We start from the raw sequence: 18,185 nt of genomic DNA, 5'->3' as shown, positions 1-18,185 counted from the left end.
ACTAATTTTGTAAATCACTAGTGAATGATTGAAGCAGCATAATTTTTGTGGTCAATTGGTGCATAAATATAGTCTGTAAATCTGGAGTCAAACAAAGCTGTGAGAGGTAACAAAATATGTTTAATGCTTTTATGTCTGTTTAAAGTGATAATAAATTGTATTCTATAAATACAAAAATAGGAAATGTCATTATTTTGGTGGGTTCACGCTGTTCTGTTCGCTTTCCAATCTCATATAACGAGATGATAAACTCTCCCTTTATGTTTGCTCCACTATTGTAGCGTTAGCTTGATGCTGGAGAACCGCAACCGCCACATATGGACCCCGGCACTCATTCAAAGGAGTATCAGTCCACATTAAGAAAAAATTATTCTATTCGTAATTCTATTTGGAGAAAAAGGTTGAAATGTGGAGATAACAGCTGTACCCTCTGAGTTAGTAAAATCATACTTCAGAATCAGTTTTACAAGGAAATGATTTTGCTTTTAGCTCATAAACACAGAGTGTAGCAAACAAGGTAGTTTGTCCTGAGACAACAACAGTAATCTCCCCATTTTGACTTATTCCAGTCACAGAAGCGTTGGAGGTAGTTCGTAAGAGATTACAGGATGACCCCAACCTCAGCAGCAGGACCGCTCTCAGCATCGACCAAGTGTGTTTGAACTGTGTCTTCATTCCACCTACTTCACATACAAGGGTCAGTTCAACAGACAGAAACATGGGTGTGCCATGGGCTCCCCAGTTTCACCCATCGCGGCCAATTTGTACATGGAAGAAGTGGAAAAGAGGGCTTTGCTATCCTACCCTGGAACACCACCAAGTCATTGGTTCAGATAAGTGGATGACACCTGGGTGAAAATCAAATCTCAGGACGTACCACAATTCACGGATCACATTAACTCGGTGGACCGACACATCAAATTCACCAGGGAGGATATGAAAAGTGGCAGGTTAGCCTTCTTAGACTGTGAGATTTCCATCAGTAATGGGGGACATCTAAAAGTACCGTAAACCTACACCTACGGATCAGTATCTAAGGTTTGACTCTCATCATCCACTGGAGCACAAACTGGGCGTCATCAGGACGCTACCACACAGAGCGAACACCATCCCCACTGACACAGCAGCCAGGGAGGCAGAAGAACATCAAGAAGGCCCTGAGTAAATGTGGTTATCCCAGCTGGACTTTTTTCAAAGCTGGGAAGGCTCCTAAAGAAAGCTCCGATCCAGGAGAGAAGGACAACCGCTGCCTAAGAGAAAACCTGTAGTGATCCCGTACGTGTCAGGAGTATCGGATTCATAGATCAGGGAAACCAAACAACCTCTGACTAAGTGGATGGCACAACACAGCAGAGCCACCTCGTCAGGCCAGGACTCTGCAGCCTATTTACACCTACAGGCCAGTGGACACTCGTTCAGTGATGAGGATGTAACATCCTGGACCGGGAGGAACGCTGGTTTGAGGGCGGAGTCAAGGAGGGAAAGACCATCTCTGGTCATTTTTGTATAGCATATCATAAATATAAACATATTTATAAAAATAACTCGTGAAAAATATATTAACCACTTTCACTAAATGGCACCATGACCCACTGCTTCCGTAAAGAAACTGACATGCGTCACATTTCGTGGCTACGCAGACAGCGCCATCTTGTGGTGGCTCCGGTGTAGTGCTGCTTGAGAACAATAGCGAACTGCGGAAGGAAATTAGAGCCGTTTAACCGGGACAAATACAGCAGGCGGCAAAAGCAAAGCGGTGTTGCAGCCGTTTCAGCGCCTTCGTGCAGTAAGTGCGTCGTGCTTTGTTGGCACCGTTGTTTGCAATTGATTTATTTTGCATCCACCGACAGGACACTCCGTCGGTTACGGCTGAGAGGACATCTGCACGCAGTACACTGTTTATCATCACCGCGACCCAGTAACCGCGGCAGACGGTGTTGCGTTTGCAACCAGATTGGATTAACTTCCTGCTGCGATATGGCGCGTGGAAACAACACGGAGGGGAACGAGCTGCTATTTAGCTTAGAGGAGCCCCGCTAAGGATCACTGTTACCTCAGTGAAACAAACTAGTTCTGAGGCACACCGAGGGACCAATGGGCCATGAGCTGTGGGCGCTCGGCTAACAAATACCGGATTTTAACAGCCCTATTTTCAAAATAAAAGCCGTCGTTTATTAACAGACCTGCGTGAGAAACAGCTGAACGGACACGCATTAAAAATACTGAGAGGAAGCACAGCAGGTATCGCGACATGAGCGACTCCGGGGATGCAGCAAGTGTTCCCGGCTTCTCCTCCCCGAGCAGCGGGGCTGGGCTGGGGAGAGCACTCGCGGCCCGGGTCAGGACTCTGACCTCCCCACCTCCGCCTGGAAGACTGACGTCCCTCAGAACCCGGGACCTGACGCTGGGGGGAGGCTTCAAAAAGACTAAGGTAACCGAGCACAGCCCCGGTGTTAATAATGCCGCGTGCTTATTTTGCGTGAAGTGGAAATAATAAAGCACAGTCCCGTGAGTGTAATCCCGGGGTCATAAGTCTGCTGACACGTTCACGGGCTTCTCTCTGCAGACATCTGATGGCGTTATCGTGTTACGATGGGGGGACTCGGTGGTCATGTGGCATGTTGTGTCTCTCCTACAGTCCACTCAGCCAAGCCCCGCCCCCTGATCACGTGTTACAGTAACACTAATACTCAGGCTATAACAACCCTGCACACATTTGTTCATTCTGATTTGTGTTTCTGTATCTGCACGCAGTTGCTGTATAAAATTCGTTTGTGTTTACTTACTCATATAGAGATGTTTGTGTTATATATACTGGAACAAATTGCTCGTTTGTGTACAAACATGATCACACGCTCACAGTTCCAGATAAACCAACAAGTATACAACAGTGTAAATACAAAACATGTGAGTTAGGTTCGTCAGGGGCTCTGAATGGGCCATGGATGTGAAGCAGATGAAGGCAGAGAAGAAACAAGTTAGATTAAATTAGATTAGATGAAACTTTATTAATCCCTCGGGTGGCTTCCTCTGGGAAATTCTGTTTCACAGCACCGACAGAAGTTACAAAAGGATGTAAGCAGAAATAGAAATATATCACATATATAAATACAGAGACATGTATGTTAAAGGTGTTATTTAAATGCTAACTTAGCACTGTGAACATTTGCAGACAGTAGCAGTCAGGACAGTGACTGCAGCTTGGTCAGTTTGGGAGTTAAAGGAAGTTTTTCTGTTTTTTTTAATGCAGGATTTGATAGAAACAGGGAAAGAGGTCAGGGTCAGCGCTACAGCTCACATTCTTGCTTTGATGCCTGTTAACTCCTGGTCAGGTTTTAAAAGTAAGGTTTATAATTCATAATAATATCCATGTAGTTGAGTAGAAAAGCATTCACACCTCGTTTGAATCCTAATGAGGACATACGTGTTTCTTTTCTCTCCTGGTTTGTACCAACAGAAAACCTTTGAGCCTAACGTCCACGCCGTGAGGAAGAGTAAAGACGAGTGAGTGACGACAGTATGAGAATTTCATCTGTGTATGCACTGTGTCATTTAATGATCCTGAACACCTGTAGGCTAAAGGAGGAGATCCACGTGGCTCCGAAAAAGGAGAGAAGAGATAGGAATGAGCGGAGGAGAGAGAGCAGAGGGAGGAGGAAGGAGCGGCCTCAGACCATCCAGTCCCACTCCATCTTTGAACAGGGTCCTGCTGACAGCGTGCGCAAAACAGGTGCACACCCACAGCCCTCTTCTCATTCTGTTGGATGTCTTTCTCCAGACTGCATTTCCTCTTCATCGCACTCAATCAGTGCTTCTGCCTACAGGCTGGCATGGTGCTACACACCTGCAGGAGTCTGCCACCTCTCCTGTCTGCAAACTGCTCAAGAAAGAGACAAAGGAGGAAGAGGAAGATGAGATACTCAGTAAACTTCAGCGAGATGATGTGAGTGCTTCCTGTTTCGTTCCTGTGAAGCTTTAAAGATGAATTAAAACTGTAGTCAGGAGCCCATAAACGTTAGCTGTTCTCACTTCTCGTGTTTATTCTGGAACGTGTTCACATTGACTTGGAAATCATTGTTTTGACATATTACAACAAGTAAAAAGGTGTGAGGGTATGAACTCTCCCCCTCCTCCTCCTGTTCATGCATGTGCAGTGAAAGCGCACCGATGCAGTCGTGTGCGTCACAGACACCAAAAGATTAAAAGAACCCAACAGATGCAAAGAGCTCCACTTTTCATCTTTATGGATCGACCCTCAGCTGCAGGTCAGCAGGACCTTTGCCTCAGTGCTTCACCTGATGTATTGGCAGGTCACATTTGCAGATGTAAATGGAAACAAAAAACGTCACACAAGGAAGCACATTATGAGCGTTAAGGTTGCATCGTTTGTCCACCAGAGGGCACTCTCCAACCTCCCTGTTGGCAGCAGGTGTCTGTAACACCATCAGCTGATCCGCAGAGCAGGTTTATGCGTGTGAGCAGTGTTCAGACAGTTTAATGCTGTAAGAGTTTGCACCACTGACCGTCGGCCTGCGAGTGAGTGCAGTGTTTCATGACAGTCAGCTGATAATCAGCTGACCATTGGGAAACTAATGTTATGCATCTGTACCTACAGTTCATCGATGATCCGGGTCTGAGGAATGATGCAAAGCTGAAGCCCATCCAGCTGCCTCTGTGTCAGTCCAGCAGTCGCACTCTGACCTCCAGGACACGTGAGAAAACCTCCCACGCTGCACAGCGTCACAAGCAGTTCACTCAGTCACAGCACTGACGTCAGAGTTTAGGCTCTGCTGTTTCCACTTCAACAATAACGTGACTGTTAATGTGCCATGTTTGGTAAGACGTGCAGGAAATGTGTCAGTCAATGAATGATAAATGGAAAGTAATGATTCTTAATCAAAGATGGTGTGATCAGTCACGAGGAGATGTAGATGTATGAAGATCTATGATCTGTTATCACTAAATAGTCACGCTGACCTGATGAATGAGGGTAAAGCAAAGGGAAGTTAAAAAAGGAGGAGCTGAAGGGACCTGCGTGGGCAGCAGAGGGAAAGATGAGCTACCCTTTGCAGAGCTGCTGAAGGTGGAGGCCTTCATGAAGGCAGGCAGCAGAGTAGCAGAGCTCACTGACTTTGCACTGAGTGATGTGGTGGATGACAGACAGTGTCCTCACTGAGCTCCTGCATGTCTGTCTGTGAGTAGTGATCACTCTGTGTTGTGATGGCAGGTCCAGAGAGGCCCACTGTGTTCAGACCTCAGTCCTGTGCAGGGACCAGCAGGACCGAGCGGCCTAAATCAGAGCAGCCGTCGCTGGTAGAACTGCTGCAGGATCTCAGCCTGTCCGGCAGGGAGGAGCTCTTCTTCATGCAGCTGCCCGACTGCATGCCAGGCAGAGCGTCTGGAGCGAAGGTCGACCTGGCTCCTGGGCCTGCAGCAGAGACGCCTGCAACAAAGGAGGGCAAGCATGAAGTGAAGAGGACTCCACATCTTCAAGCAAAAGTGAGTAGACGGGATAAACACATGTTAAAGGACTGACCCATCCAGATGTTTGAGCGTGATTCCTAACATCAGCCCTGAAAGCTTTGTTTGCATCTATCCATAAGCTCCTCGGCCATTTTTGTTTGCATCTTCTGCTTCCAGCCTAATACAGTGGTACGGCATGCAGTCCTCTTCCTGCAGACGTCCTTAGTTAACGGTCGCTGACAGAAACAGCTAAGCTGTGCCAGTGAGGTCAAACCTAGAGCTCAGCAGTGTTTCTGCCTGACAGCTGTACAAGTGTTTCCTGCAGCACAGAGGCGGTGAACACCTCTCTCATCACAGATATTTATGTTATGCTATGTTAATTTAATTTTACAAAATTATGTAAAGCAGCTGCTGGCGAAATTCACTGATTTGTGGAACAGATTCCAGGACTAAAATCCTCCCTTTGGATTTTGTTGCACGTCCTCGTTCATTCTCAGGTGTTTTGGAAGCGGCTGAAACAACGCTTCATCCGTGCTACCCACATAAAGATTGTTGTGGACCCAGCGCTGCCCTCCAAGGCAGCAGCAGCTACCCCCAGCAGGACGCTGCCCTGCAGACCATAAAAACATAAACAAGCTGCAGCGTACTCCCTGCATAGGTCACCAACTCATAACAGTACTAACACAACAAGCTGTTACACGCACATCCACACCGATGTCTAATTCAGAATCCCCAAATCAGCCACAGTCAGGTTCAGACACCAGGGCTCCTAACATCTCACGCGTGGCTTTGACTTCGCATTTTACCCACTGCACAGGAAACACTCAGCCTGAAACACCATCACGTGATCTGTGGTCTGCATCGTCAAGCCTCACTGAAGCACAGTGGACTGTTGTAACTGCTTCTAAAGAGTGTGTGTGTGTGTGTGTGTGTGTGTGTGTGTGTGTGTGTGTGTGCGCACTCAGAGTGCAGTGAAAGAGGGCTGTCCTGTGCTCTCGCAGTTCCCAGAAGGATTTCTGGGTAAGCTGCAGATCAGGAAGTCAGGAAAGGTGGAGCTGAAGCTGGGTGACATCATCATGGACGTCTCAGAGGGAGCTGCATTCTCCTTCCTGCAGGTAACGCGTTTGTGTTCTAACATTATTTTTGCATTGCAATCATTAACTAGTGTAAGCAGATCTGTCAGACCTGTGTGGTCATGGATTACATATGATGCTCAAATTTCCCACCAAAAAAAGTTCAAATAAACAAAAGGATAATATGACACTAGCTTTAGTTTTACATAGTATTACAGCAGGTTTAGACATTTTTATTATTGTTTCAGTCATGTGACCTTTGCAGTATAATTTGTGAGTTACAAACACCAAAAGCTGCAGACACCGGGGACCACGAGCTGGTGAGGCGTCCTCTGGATGAATGGGGAGGGTTGCTCATCCAGTTTGGCCAGTGTCTGGTTAATGAGAGATCTCGTGTGAATAAATCTAAATGCCTCCACTTCCTCCATGACCTCTACTTTCTGTTTGTAACAGTGTCGGGGAGCGTCTCCCACCTCGTCCACCTGGATGTACACGTCTAACTCTCCTATATGGTTATGGTTAATGTTAGCTGGAACAGGTGCACCACCTTCCTCACATTCACCAATATGAATGCTGGGGTGGGGGCGGACTAGGAGACTGTAACTACTCCTGCTTAATGGTTTACTGTCACATTAGCTAACAAAAGTGAAATGGTGACGTCACAGCTCCAGCCGTGCACGGCTGGCTCTGCTTTGCACAGTTTGCATTTAACTTTGCTTTCTGTGAAATGCTTTCACATTTTTTAAAATCTCAGTTTCCGTTTTCTTCCGTCCTCCTGCTTTGCCGGTCGCACTGTGTTCTTCTTCGTTGGTATTAAATGCAGTCTTGGCAGACAGTATAGGTGATACTGCCCCATAGCTGCCTGTAGTGTATTACAGTTATAAAAACACGTATGACACGTCGACAAGTTTTTATAGTCAGTATCATGGATGTTGATGAATTGTTGCAGCCCTGCCTCCAGCTTTGACAGATGTCCACGTTTACTCAGGGCCTTGTTGACCTGATGTTACTCCCTGCTGCTGTCTCTGTGGGGATGGTGTTCAGATTCAGAAGACTTTATTTATCCCCCAGGGGCAATTAAGAGACTGACCGTGCCGACCGTACATGCAATACACAAACATCACATTGGGGAGACAGGTAGGTAGCTGGCCGGTCAGCAGCACGAGCAGCGACCCAGAACCGAACAATGGAAAAATGCACAACATGAGGAAGGACAAGGAGGAAAAAGAACCCCCCCCAGACTGAGCTCCAACAGGGAGGTCAGTTTGAGAACAGAAAAAAATCACCTCAGCGCATAGCACATGAAAAGCTCTTAATACACCATAGAAACACATGACAAGCAACAGGGATGAGTAAAAGGAGAGAGCCGTGTAGACAGCACATCCGGGCCTGCAGCATATGTGCTGCTCCCCTTTGAGCCACCGTAAGCATCGGAGGCGTTTGGAAGGGGAGGGGGGATGAGTGTATGTCTGCATGGCTCTGTGTTGACACCCAGGTTGTGCTCCATTCAGTGACGAGGGTCAGACCTTAAATACTGATCCGAATGCTTCCTGGGGCTCATAAGTAGATTTTCTCCTGTTAGTCTTTCTGGTCTAGCAGAACTGTGCACCTACCCTTGTCTACTGGAAGGATGTTGATGTTTGTGAAGTAGTCAGACTCGAACGTCAAGGAAGGTGGTAGGGAAGCAGACTATGCCGACAGTTCAGGTTTCCAAGGTGAGCAATTTATTTACAGTGAACTTAATTTAATGTAACTTAACAAAACTTCCTCCCCAAATAAACTCTATTAACATAACATGGCTCTGGTGACACAGCTCACCTCTGCTCTCTGCTGCATCTGGTAGAGACTGGCTTTAAATAGGGCCATCAATTTCCTTCCAATTGCCCAGCCAGTACCACTCACTCAACTGAGGGATCTAAAACTCTACCCAGATGATCGAAAAACACAAAACCTCTACACACTTCTAATATGCACATTTACACAACTAAATGGCAGTATTAACGAAAGGAAAAACATTCAACAAATCCCTTTAAACCTTAACACAAACAAAAGGAAGCATCTCTCTGGAAAAACAAACCCCTCCACTTGGTTTGATCTGCTGATGTCATGTGTGACATCATCAGGACTTTAAAATGAGGAAATGCCAGGTGGGCGTTTCCCCACACCTGACCCTCATGAAGACTGAAAAGACAAACAGAGTAAGTATGAACAAATGACTTAATCTGTAACATAATAAAGTATAAAGAAACATGTAACTGAGTATTTGTCTTAATTTGCAGAATGTTTGATTTGCCGGCAACAAAACGCTTCCACAAACAAACCCGGGACAGTGAGTGAAGCAATGTTACTTGACAAATAGCAAATCATAGCAAATACATAGAAACAGAATAATGTGTACAATGTGCAAAAAAAGGTAAACACATATGGGGCAAATGGAGAGCATTGCAACTGCTCCTCTGCTTTGTCACAATGTTGTTGTCATTACTAAGTGATGTGAGTGCCTCCCTCTCGTCCATGCTGATGTTGGATGCTGGCTTTGCATTGCTGCTCTGCTTCTACAGCTGTAGCGTTGTTGTTTCTGTGGCTGGGATCAAAGTTCAACCCTTTTGAAAGGATGTGATCAGTCTGTGTCATCCTCGGTGGGGCGTCCTTCTCTACACGTTAGACCAAACCCCGAGCCTTGGCTGAATGATATCAGTCGAGCTGCCACACGAGGAAGGATCAGCTTCAGGCGTCTCACGGTGTTCTTAGTGAACGTTGGCCCTACTGTCAAAGCTGAAGACAGGAAACATTTCACTGATATTTAAAATACTTCTCACAAACCTCATGTCCTTCAGTACAGTTGATTATTATCTGAAACCTTCCAGTACACACCCTTTGATGCTTCTTCTGAAGAAGGTTGCCACATTCAGAGAACATACAGTGGCTTGCAAAAGTGTTCGGCTCTCTTGAACTTTCCCACATTTTGTCACATTTTATTGGAATTCCAGGTGAAAGGCCAACACAAAGTGGTGCACACGTGAGAAGTGGAACGAAAATCATACGTGATTCCAAACATGTGTTACAAATAAATAACTGCAAAGTGGCGTGTGCGTAATACAGCAAGCCACTGTATCTGCTCAGAGGCTGAGGAGCAGCACTGACAGCAACACACGGGCGTCCACGGTGAAGGAAAACAACCATTCATTACGTCACTGCCTATTCACACGCCATCTCTCCCTCTTTCTGCAGCAACTGGTGTCTGTGCGTCTGTGTGATGGGCGGACTGGAGATATGATGGTGCTGGGAAACGTCCATCACAAACTGGTTTTATCTCCGGACTTCCAGGCTTTACTGGGCCAAGCTGCATCACAGCAGCCTCCGGGCCCCTGAGGGTCTCCCTGCAGGTGACCCGTAGACACTGTAGGAGGAGAAACTGCAGTAAATGTGTTGGGAAGAACAGTCTGAGGGTACACTGCTGAGAGTCACCATCAAGGTAACATGCATCTGTGTTTAAATCATGTGAAGTCTTTGAAATGAATCTTTTTAAAACACAGACGTTTCCCTCTCTGGGATGAAGATATCAGCGCAGTAAAATGGGCCATGAACCATCAGCCTGCTGACCACAAGGACCGTCATAGTGTGTCACTCACACAAGGCCTGATGCAGCAGTACAGTATCTGGATGCTGAGCTGTAGTAAAAATGTCACCACAGGGTTTTTCACATTTAAAGAGCAGCTTCTGCAATGACCCAGGATGTGTGACAGACTCCTCCCACCAGAGGATGGCTGTGGGTCTCAGACACATGGGTGTGTCTTAATGGGGACCAGTGCCTGCTGAGTGGTTGGATTCAACAACAAGTACTTAACCACCAGATGACACCACCTGGCCCTCTCTCCTCCACCCAACAGCCTGTTACTGAGTGTTGCTTTGAGTGTCTGACTGAACACGTGGCCAGCTGGTATATTAGTATCAGCTGATTTGTGTCTGGTGCTAGGACATTGACCTTCGTAAATGAGGTCATTTGCAACCCGTCCACTGTACATGTGTGTATGTAGTCCAGTGCAGCAGCCTGGTCGGAGCGAGAAGCCTTTCTGTTGAACCCAGGTCTGTTTGTCAAAGTAAAACTTTATATAAACTGTTTTTGGTTGACTTTTATTTGACAGGGAAGCTTGGGGACCGTTAGAGCTTTGTTATTTTGGCATTGCTCACTGCTGACGTCAATAAATGGCTGCATAGCATTTTGAAAAGCGCTGTTTTGGCTCTTACTTTCGATTTACCCCTCGGCCACGAACGTAACAGCGTTTCAGGAAACGAGCTGAAGAACAAGCAGCCTGTCAGGACAGCAGGTCATCGTCAGTCACAGCGTTCCTCATTTGTTCGACGCATGTCTTGAGCCAGAAACTTCAAATGTTGCATGAATGTGTCACACAAAGAACCACAAAGCCCTGAAAGGTGAAGTCAGTAACACAGATCACTGAAACACCTCGTCGTCATACGGCTGACATGTTGTATCCTGCCTGACACTGGGGGCTTCATGCACACATGCAGAATCATTTCAGGCCATGTAGAAGAAAACTGTATACGAAGGTTTATTGAGGAAAAAAACACCATACAAGGAAAGACATAATAAAGCAGGATGAACATGGCAGCACAGAGACCTGTGCACTCTACAACACAAAGCAGCTATCAGTACTACACTATGCTCTTCATAATAACAGAACAGACCAAATGTTACCGGACGTTAGCCGAGTACAGAGTGTAAAGCAGCTGGTTTCATTCAGGGTCACGGACACACGTTAAAGTTGCTACTGAAGCAACAGGCGTGACAGTAATGACACTAAAATTCAGTCAGGTTTCTTGCATGTGAACAGCGGTGCTCTGATCTCAAGAGGAAATGTGGGACCGCCCGGAGCGCTGCGTTTAAAGCTGCACACTCACCAGCACCAAGTATGGATTTATGTCAGGTTCAGGTAGAATCAGTGGACCTTACAGGACACATTCAGACTCATTCATTGTTGCAGGATTTTGTGTGGATGTGTTGAAGTAAAAAATGCAGCCCACATTAATCCTGCAGGTGTTCTAGGACGGCAACAGGAACCCGTTTGTTCCTGTCAACACCACAGCGGTACACGTCAGCGCTCTGACGCCAACAGGCTTGCTTCATTTGGCTCTCACACTTTTAAAGTCAAACTTGGTATTTTACTACTCCATCTAAGCCTGGAGGAGTGAGTCTGCATCACAGGGAAGGACTCAAACTCACAGGTACCTTTTTTACAAATGCTGCCATCGCGGTTTATCTGGAGACATCAATGATGCGGATCTGTCTGAAGGTTATCAAAGTTCTGTCCTGTCAGCTGAGACAGCTGACTTTCAAGTCAGAGAAAAGCGAGGCCGAGCTCCGCCCGAGCCATCACAGCTCCTGTCACCTCCTCTGGACGCGTCTTATGTCTTCTTGGTGGACGGCGGGCTGACAGTTTTCGCCGATCTGCTTTTTGTGGTCTTCTTGGAGGGTTTTGACGTTCCCGTGGCTTTCTTCACAGTTTTAGCCTTCTTTGTTACCTTCTTTGTTGCCTTCTTGGCTCTTGCAGCAGGTTTCTTCTTGGTAGACAGGGTCCGCTCTCGGATCAGGTCTTCTCTTCCGATCTCCACCATGTGGTCCTCCCACGACTTCATCTCATTCTTGTAGCGAATCTTGTCATCCTCAGCGAGCTGCGTGTAGACCTGTGGCACAAATACAAATGTCAGAAGACCCGACAGCACTCATTAGCATTCCAGCTACAAGGATGAAAGGTGCGTGTTGCCGACCTGTTTCTGATGGCTGAAGAGATTCCTCCAGTCCTCCAACAGCGACTTCATCTTAGCCTGAAACAACGACAGGAGCAACTATTGGCCAAAACAACCCTGCAGTGTCTGCTTAGCTGCTGACCAACACAGAACAAGAGAAATGACTGGAGCAGCTGTCAGGGTGCTGCATCAGCACCCTGACAGCTGCTCCAGTTTCACCTGAATCTGTATTCCATCTCAAACTGGCATTTCCATTTAGTCCAGTTTCTGCAGGTGCACTTCATGTCAGAAACTCTGGCTCTGTGTGTTTGCTGATATGGAAAACGCATCGTCATATAAAATGACCTCATTTGTACTGGTGCTAATCTTTTTTCCGCTCACACTAGCGCCTCCTGCTCCTCACACCATCTTACAGGAGCTGATGTTACGTGGTGTTACTGTAAAGTGCAAGAGAAGCTTCCCAGCAAACATCAAACGTGACAGACGGAGAGAAGCTGCCGGGGTAACGTCCCACCGGCTGACTTCACTACACATCATTAGTCATCTGTGCCGCGCCAGCGTGCCGGCATAAACACCAAACACTGAAACTCTGATACCTGCTGCAGGTTTTTAAATCAGGGTCACACTGACCCTGGATCAGTGCACGTGTACTTCCTGACCTGAGACGTAATTCCTTTAGCCTCCTCAAAGTGCTCCGACATGAAGATGTTGAAAGGAGAGCGAGGACGTTTGGGCTTCCCCAGGTTTGTCAACTCCTGGAAAACACGTGCACGCGCGTGCACGCGCGCGCACACACACACACACACACACACACACACACACACACACACACAGTAAAACTCTGCACAGTTCACATTCAGTGCCTTAGAGAGTTTGAACAGGAGAAGCTAAGGATTGAACTACCAACCCAGCAAACCCACGATGAGTGCACAGGAGATAAAAACCAGCCTGCTCTGGTCCTTTCTGTCTTTCTTACCCTCTTCTTGCGGATGGCCTTCCTCTTGGCCCTCCTCTGCCTTTTCTCCTGGGCTTGTTGCTGCAGCTGTGCAGGAGTCAGCTGGGCTTGATAGCGCTCTAGATCCACCTTGAACTGTTCCCGGGCCCGGAGAGAAGCTTCCTGAAACGGCTACCAAACAAAAGACTCGGGTCACAACAGAGAGGACTTTTCCACTTTCACCGCTGGTAACGCCGTGCTATTGTTACCTGTGTGCGACAAACACAACCTGACAGAAGCATATTTTCATTTATCACAGTTGCACGTGCCCGCCACGAGCTACTGAAGCAGTTTATTAGGGATGCAACGGCTCGTGAGAAAAGCCCGACCCGCTCAGGTCACTCGAGTCCACGACCACAACCCGTGATGCTACGGCCCAACCATAGATCTGGTGAACTGTTGCACCCCTACAGTTTATACACACACAGAAATGAGATACCTGTTTCTGTTCTGGGCTCAGTGATCTCCACTGCTGGGCAATCGTCTTAATCAGATCCACTGCTTTGATTTCTGAAGAAAATAATGAGGAAATGTTTAATGACAACAAAAATGCATCACTAGAGGAAGGACAGAGAAACTGTGACTGATCTAGAGTGTCTCACAGAGCTGCTGCAGCCACACAGGCTCATTCACAAACTGTTCATACAGATCTGGGAGAGAGGGCCGAGCCGGGCAGCTGACAGACACCCGTGTTACATCTACAGCTCTGCACTGAAAGGGACTTTGGCCTTTAAAGGCAACAAAGTGCAGCACAACAATCTTCATAATCTCGTTTTCATGGTTGTTAGAAAAAGTCACTGAAAGTAACATCTGCCAGTGTGGGCGCGGTCTACTCTACACACCCAGACTCTGACAATTAGCCACAATTCACAGTTTAGTTTTCCATTGTTGTCCAAGACAACACTAGGGTTGCTCAATTAATCGAATTTTAATCTCGATTACGATCTGGGCTTTCAACGATCATTAAAAATGACTGAGCCGATTATCAGCCCCTCCCTCGTGCTTTACTCTCGCGCTGCTCCGTGTGGCAAATCGAGCGCACCTCTCTGCATTTCGAACACGTGTCACAACAATTAAGAGGACCCGAGGGAAGCTCGGAAAGCTCAGCAGAAGTTATTTGGAGAGGAGAGTGACTGCTGTTGGCTGAAAAGAGGTAAAAAGCTTCAGTGGTGTGGAAACATTGTGGGTTCAGTCAGACGTGGATCAAGTAGACACAGTGTGTAAACTTTGCTACGGTGTCGTAGCTGCACCACAGAGCAACACTGCAAAGCTCACTAAACATAGATGTTTACATTTTTCATTTATTTTTTTATATTGCAAACATTTGCACTGTTATCAGTATTTGCACACTATGTTATATTATTTTTTAAAGTCATTGTTAACCCTTTAAAGCCGGTCAGAGCAGCACGCTCCATTTTGCGTAACTATTTTTAAATCCCTGTAGAACCTGAACCGTGTAAGCTAGCGCAATAATTTGTTTTGCATATGAAACCGGAGGAGTTGTACTTACATCTGATGCCATCAGCTTGTCCTCGGTCACGGTTTCCTTCCACACATAGCTTTGCAAAAATTGCATAAACAATGACTTTAAAAAATAATATAAAATAGTGTGCAACACCACTGAAGTTTTTTTACCTCTCTTTTCAACCAGCGGCAGTCACTCTCCTCTCCAAATAACTTCTGCTTAGCTTTCCGAGCTTCCCTCGGGTCCTCTTAATCAGCGGTCTCCAACCTTTTTTGCGCCCGACAATATTTTCACGGACCGGCCTTTAAGGTGTCGCGGATAAATGAGGGAGGGGCCAATAATCGGTCAGTCATTTTTAATGATCGTTGAAAGCCCAGATCGTAATCGTGATTAAAATTCGATTAATCGAGCAGCCCTAGACAACATGGTCTGTGTGTTACTGGACAATCCTCGTGCTCTTCTTTGGACTGATCAGGTCAGTGCTGTGGTGCTCCTCACTGCCAAACACCCTGCGGCAACAAATCACAACCAGCTGCTGGAGCCGAGCCGCTGATTCTTCTCACTGATATTTTAGGAAGCATGGATGCACTTCCATGCGCCCACAGAAGTGTGCACAGGCTCTCCTCTCCCCCCTCTGCTTCACCACCGTCATACCTACAACACGACTGTGGGAGAAATTCTGGACGCCATCATGGCTGCTGTTTCCATCCCATCCAGCCGCCAACCTGGCCCCATGTGTTATCTTTATCCACGCTGTGCTGCATGCCGGTGCTTGATTCATTTCTGTATGTATATGTATGTATGTGTTGTCGGAAGGACTGTGCAAACGCCTGAAGCCATCCCTCGTTTCTTTCTGTTTCTGGATTTCTTATTCATTTTCACTGCCTTTGCTGTAGCATTTTCAACTTTTAACTCTGACCTGTGAAGTATTCAGGCACAGAGAGGCCTCGCTCAGGGGATTAACCAGCATTGCATCTACATACACCAGGCATGAAACATTACTTCCAAACTAACAGGGTGATTGCCAAGGAGCCATTAACCATAGCAATGGCATATATGCACATGGTGTGCAGTGTGTCCGTAAAAGCAGCCATATATACTTTATGTCCACGTAGACTGCACGTTTTAATAAATCGCCACATCTATATTCATTTTCTGTAGCAAAATACAAAGAGTAGTGTCTTAAAGCCTCAGCCCATCACTGCCATTTAACTGCTTTCATATACACGAGGTTCAAACCTTTTCCTGTCTGAATGTTTACACGTCTGCTCATTCAGGCTGACCAGCCTGCAGTGTGACAGTGCATACCTGGGTTCTGTCTGGCCATGAGCGGCTTCTGTTGCTGAACATATCTCATGTATCCGTTCAGAGGTCTCTTTGGAGGGGAGCGGGCCTCGGAGGTCAGAAACTTCACTGGGCTGAAGAATGCAGAGGGCAGCACGCTGGTACACCTGCAGGGAGGCAACATACATGAGAACAGCCATCTCTCTCCTCTCCATCACGCTTTATTCCACATGGAGTATTTCAGGGTTCAGAGCTGGACTCTAACTCATGCCTGAGATCTGTGAGGAACATTTGGTAAATGGCCTGTATTTATATAGCGCTTTACTAGTCCCTAAGGACCCCAAAGCGCTTTACATATCCAGTCATCCACCCATTCACACACACAGTCACACACTGGTGATGGCAGCTACATTGTAGCCACAGCCACCCTGGGGCGCACTGACAGAGGCGAGGCTGCCGGACACTGGCGCCACCGGGCCCTCTGACCACCACCAGTAGGCAACGAGTGAAGTGTCTTGCCCAAGGACACAACGACCGAGACTGTCAGAGCCGGGGCTCGAACCGGCAACCTTCCGATTACAAGGCGAACTCCCAACTCTTAAGCCACGATCGCCCCGCCCCATTTCTACTCATCATGACTGTCAGTGCATGTCTGACCGCACAGTGTGCTTGTTCACACAGCACACTGCTAACTGGGTGACACTTTACTGTCCGCGTTGAAAGAAGACAGTCAGCATTCGCCTGCAAACACTGCAGCGCTGCTATGTGTGAGCTGCAGCTACACTGCGTTTCCTGTCGGATATGAAGAGCACAGAGCAGCTAACGAAGCTTCAAAGCACTGACAGCAAACGGGAACTCTTACAAGATGTCTGCTTTTCTGTTTACCAACAGTACCAAGAACCGAAGGCCATGTTTATATTTACGGCTGCTTCATGCTACGCTTACGTATGCTACCATCACCAACACTCACTGTTCTAAAACACGATGTTCAGGGAGTTTCACACAGCAGACTGCAGAGTCTCTGCAGCTAGCTAATGCAACACATACGCCTGGGTTAGCTACCTTGCCAGAGAGCCAGTGCAGGAGAGCACACTGAAGGACTTAGCCAGCAGGCTAACACCTGCTGTCAGCAAGTACGGAGCCATGTCGGCGGGAATCAGCGCGAAAGTCCGCAAACAGGGGAGCGAAGAGCAGACGCGTTGTCTCTGTGCTCAGGCGACGCTGTGATAGCGCTGGAACCCAGGGAGCCCACGGACACGCACCACCAACTGTCTACCAACAAAACGCGCCTTCACTCTCTCCCGGTGGATTGTGGGAAAAGGTCAACTGTTTTTTTTAACTTCCTGTGTTGAAGCTTTACTTCCAACAAAGCAGCAAATCAGCTTTAAAGCACAAACAGACTCAAAGACAACGTGGTCAAAACAACTTTAAGACATCTGAAGTCATCTGATGTTCATTTTGAATTTAGACGAAACGGCGGTGTGCTTGTACGTCACTTCCGTTTCCGCCTAGTGTTCAGAGGGCTCGATGGTTGTTTATGACGAGTGTGGTTTCAAAAGGAGATTTGGTTTAAGCTGCTGTTGATTTAACCCTGTTAAAATATAAGAGCGATATAGAAACATTTACTGAGGTTTTACATGTGGTTTGATCTCTAACAGCATCTGATCTGAATGAGTCCCGGGACGTGTTTGGTGACTTTAGTGAGACTGTCGTGCTTTTCACCTCATTAATCAAACACCACATAAATGTAACTTCTCCACTTTCAGGAGAGAAACACAACTCTGTGTTCCTCTCACAATAAGAAAGCTTTAAAAACCATTAATATTTGTAACATTTTAATTTATTGAATTATTCAGTCCCGTTTTTCCTCTTTGCATCTGTATTTCTATCCTTTTTGTTTAATTAGACATACTCTTCCTCTGTGTTATCATTTTGCAGTACAATTGTAAAACCCATTGTGTTGTGTTATGCTCGTTAAAAGTTTCTGTTGAAATAAAGTTGGAGGGGAAAAAGTGCAGTTTCTCCCGTTTCCCAGCAAAATATAAAGAGACGGATGTTGGCTTAAGACTTTTGCACAGTGTGTTTGACTGTGCTTCTATATTCTCTAGTTTCATGTAACACTGCCAGCACACAGCGCAGT

The 18,185-nt window shown here is 46.8% G+C and overlaps 2 protein-coding genes across 4 annotated transcripts; one reads left to right on the top strand and one right to left on the bottom strand.

Annotated features, from left to right (window-relative positions):
- Positions 1 to 1,601: 1,601 nt before the first annotated feature.
- LOC309713605 (DNA-directed RNA polymerase III subunit RPC4) lies at positions 1,602 to 10,765 on the top strand. 3 transcript variants are annotated; one of them, XR_014278616.1, is made up of 9 exons: positions 1,636 to 2,431; positions 3,458 to 3,504; positions 3,576 to 3,730; positions 3,825 to 3,943; positions 4,616 to 4,712; positions 5,228 to 5,499; positions 6,429 to 6,578; positions 9,768 to 10,011; positions 10,096 to 10,765. XR_014278616.1 is itself a non-coding variant. In XM_082545383.1 (8 exons), exons 1-8 carry the CDS (start codon positions 2,252 to 2,254, stop codon positions 9,906 to 9,908), a joined length of 1,161 nt encoding a protein of 386 aa, XP_082401509.1. In that variant the 5' UTR covers positions 1,636 to 2,251; the 3' UTR covers positions 9,909 to 10,765. The 3 variants fall into 3 exon arrangements, 2 of the variants coding, with proteins under 2 accessions (XP_082401510.1, XP_082401509.1); XM_082545383.1 differs by having other exon boundaries at positions 9,768 to 10,765; XM_082545384.1 differs by lacking the exons at positions 6,429 to 6,578; positions 9,768 to 10,011; positions 10,096 to 10,765 and adding an exon at positions 6,281 to 6,416 and having other exon boundaries at positions 1,602 to 2,431.
- A 318-nt stretch (positions 10,766 to 11,083) lies between these two features.
- On the bottom strand, positions 11,084 to 18,153 carry tfam (transcription factor A, mitochondrial). Its single transcript, XM_082545392.1, has 7 exons — positions 17,108 to 18,153; positions 16,070 to 16,212; positions 13,736 to 13,806; positions 13,279 to 13,428; positions 12,962 to 13,057; positions 12,324 to 12,380; positions 11,084 to 12,239 (listed from the first exon to the last, which is right to left on the bottom strand). Exons 1-7 carry the CDS (start codon positions 17,188 to 17,190, stop codon positions 11,961 to 11,963), a joined length of 879 nt encoding a protein of 292 aa, XP_082401518.1. The 5' UTR covers positions 17,191 to 18,153; the 3' UTR covers positions 11,084 to 11,960.
- Positions 18,154 to 18,185: the final 32 nt, after the last annotated feature.

This window comes from Aulonocara stuartgranti (genome assembly GCF_965226115.1).
Source record: "Aulonocara stuartgranti genome assembly, chromosome: 8".
Lineage (NCBI taxonomy): Eukaryota > Metazoa > Chordata > Actinopteri > Cichliformes > Cichlidae > Aulonocara > Aulonocara stuartgranti.
This window is presented reverse-complemented; position numbering and strand designations above follow the sequence as displayed.

Bases quoted from the DNA above. Each gene is read 5' to 3' on its own strand.
- tfam (XM_082545392.1), bottom strand. From the start codon at position 17,190: ATGGCTCCGTACTTGCTGACAGCAGGTGTTAGCCTGCTGGCTAAGTCC. The intron at 13,807-16,069 runs GTATGCACTGTC...TATTTTCTTCAG, and splicing joins CATGGCCAGACAGAACCCAG to AAATCAAAGCAGTGGATCTG. The intron at 13,058-13,278 runs GTAAGAAAGACA...CGTGTTTTCCAG, and splicing joins AGGCCATCCGCAAGAAGAGG to GAGTTGACAAACCTGGGGAA.
- LOC309713605 (XM_082545383.1), top strand. From the start codon at position 2,252: ATGAGCGACTCCGGGGATGCAGCAAGTGTTCCCGGCTTCTCCTCCCCG. The intron at 3,505-3,575 runs GTGAGTGACGAC...GAACACCTGTAG, and splicing joins GTGAGGAAGAGTAAAGACGA to GCTAAAGGAGGAGATCCACG. The intron at 3,944-4,615 runs GTGAGTGCTTCC...CTGTACCTACAG, and splicing joins GTAAACTTCAGCGAGATGAT to TTCATCGATGATCCGGGTCT.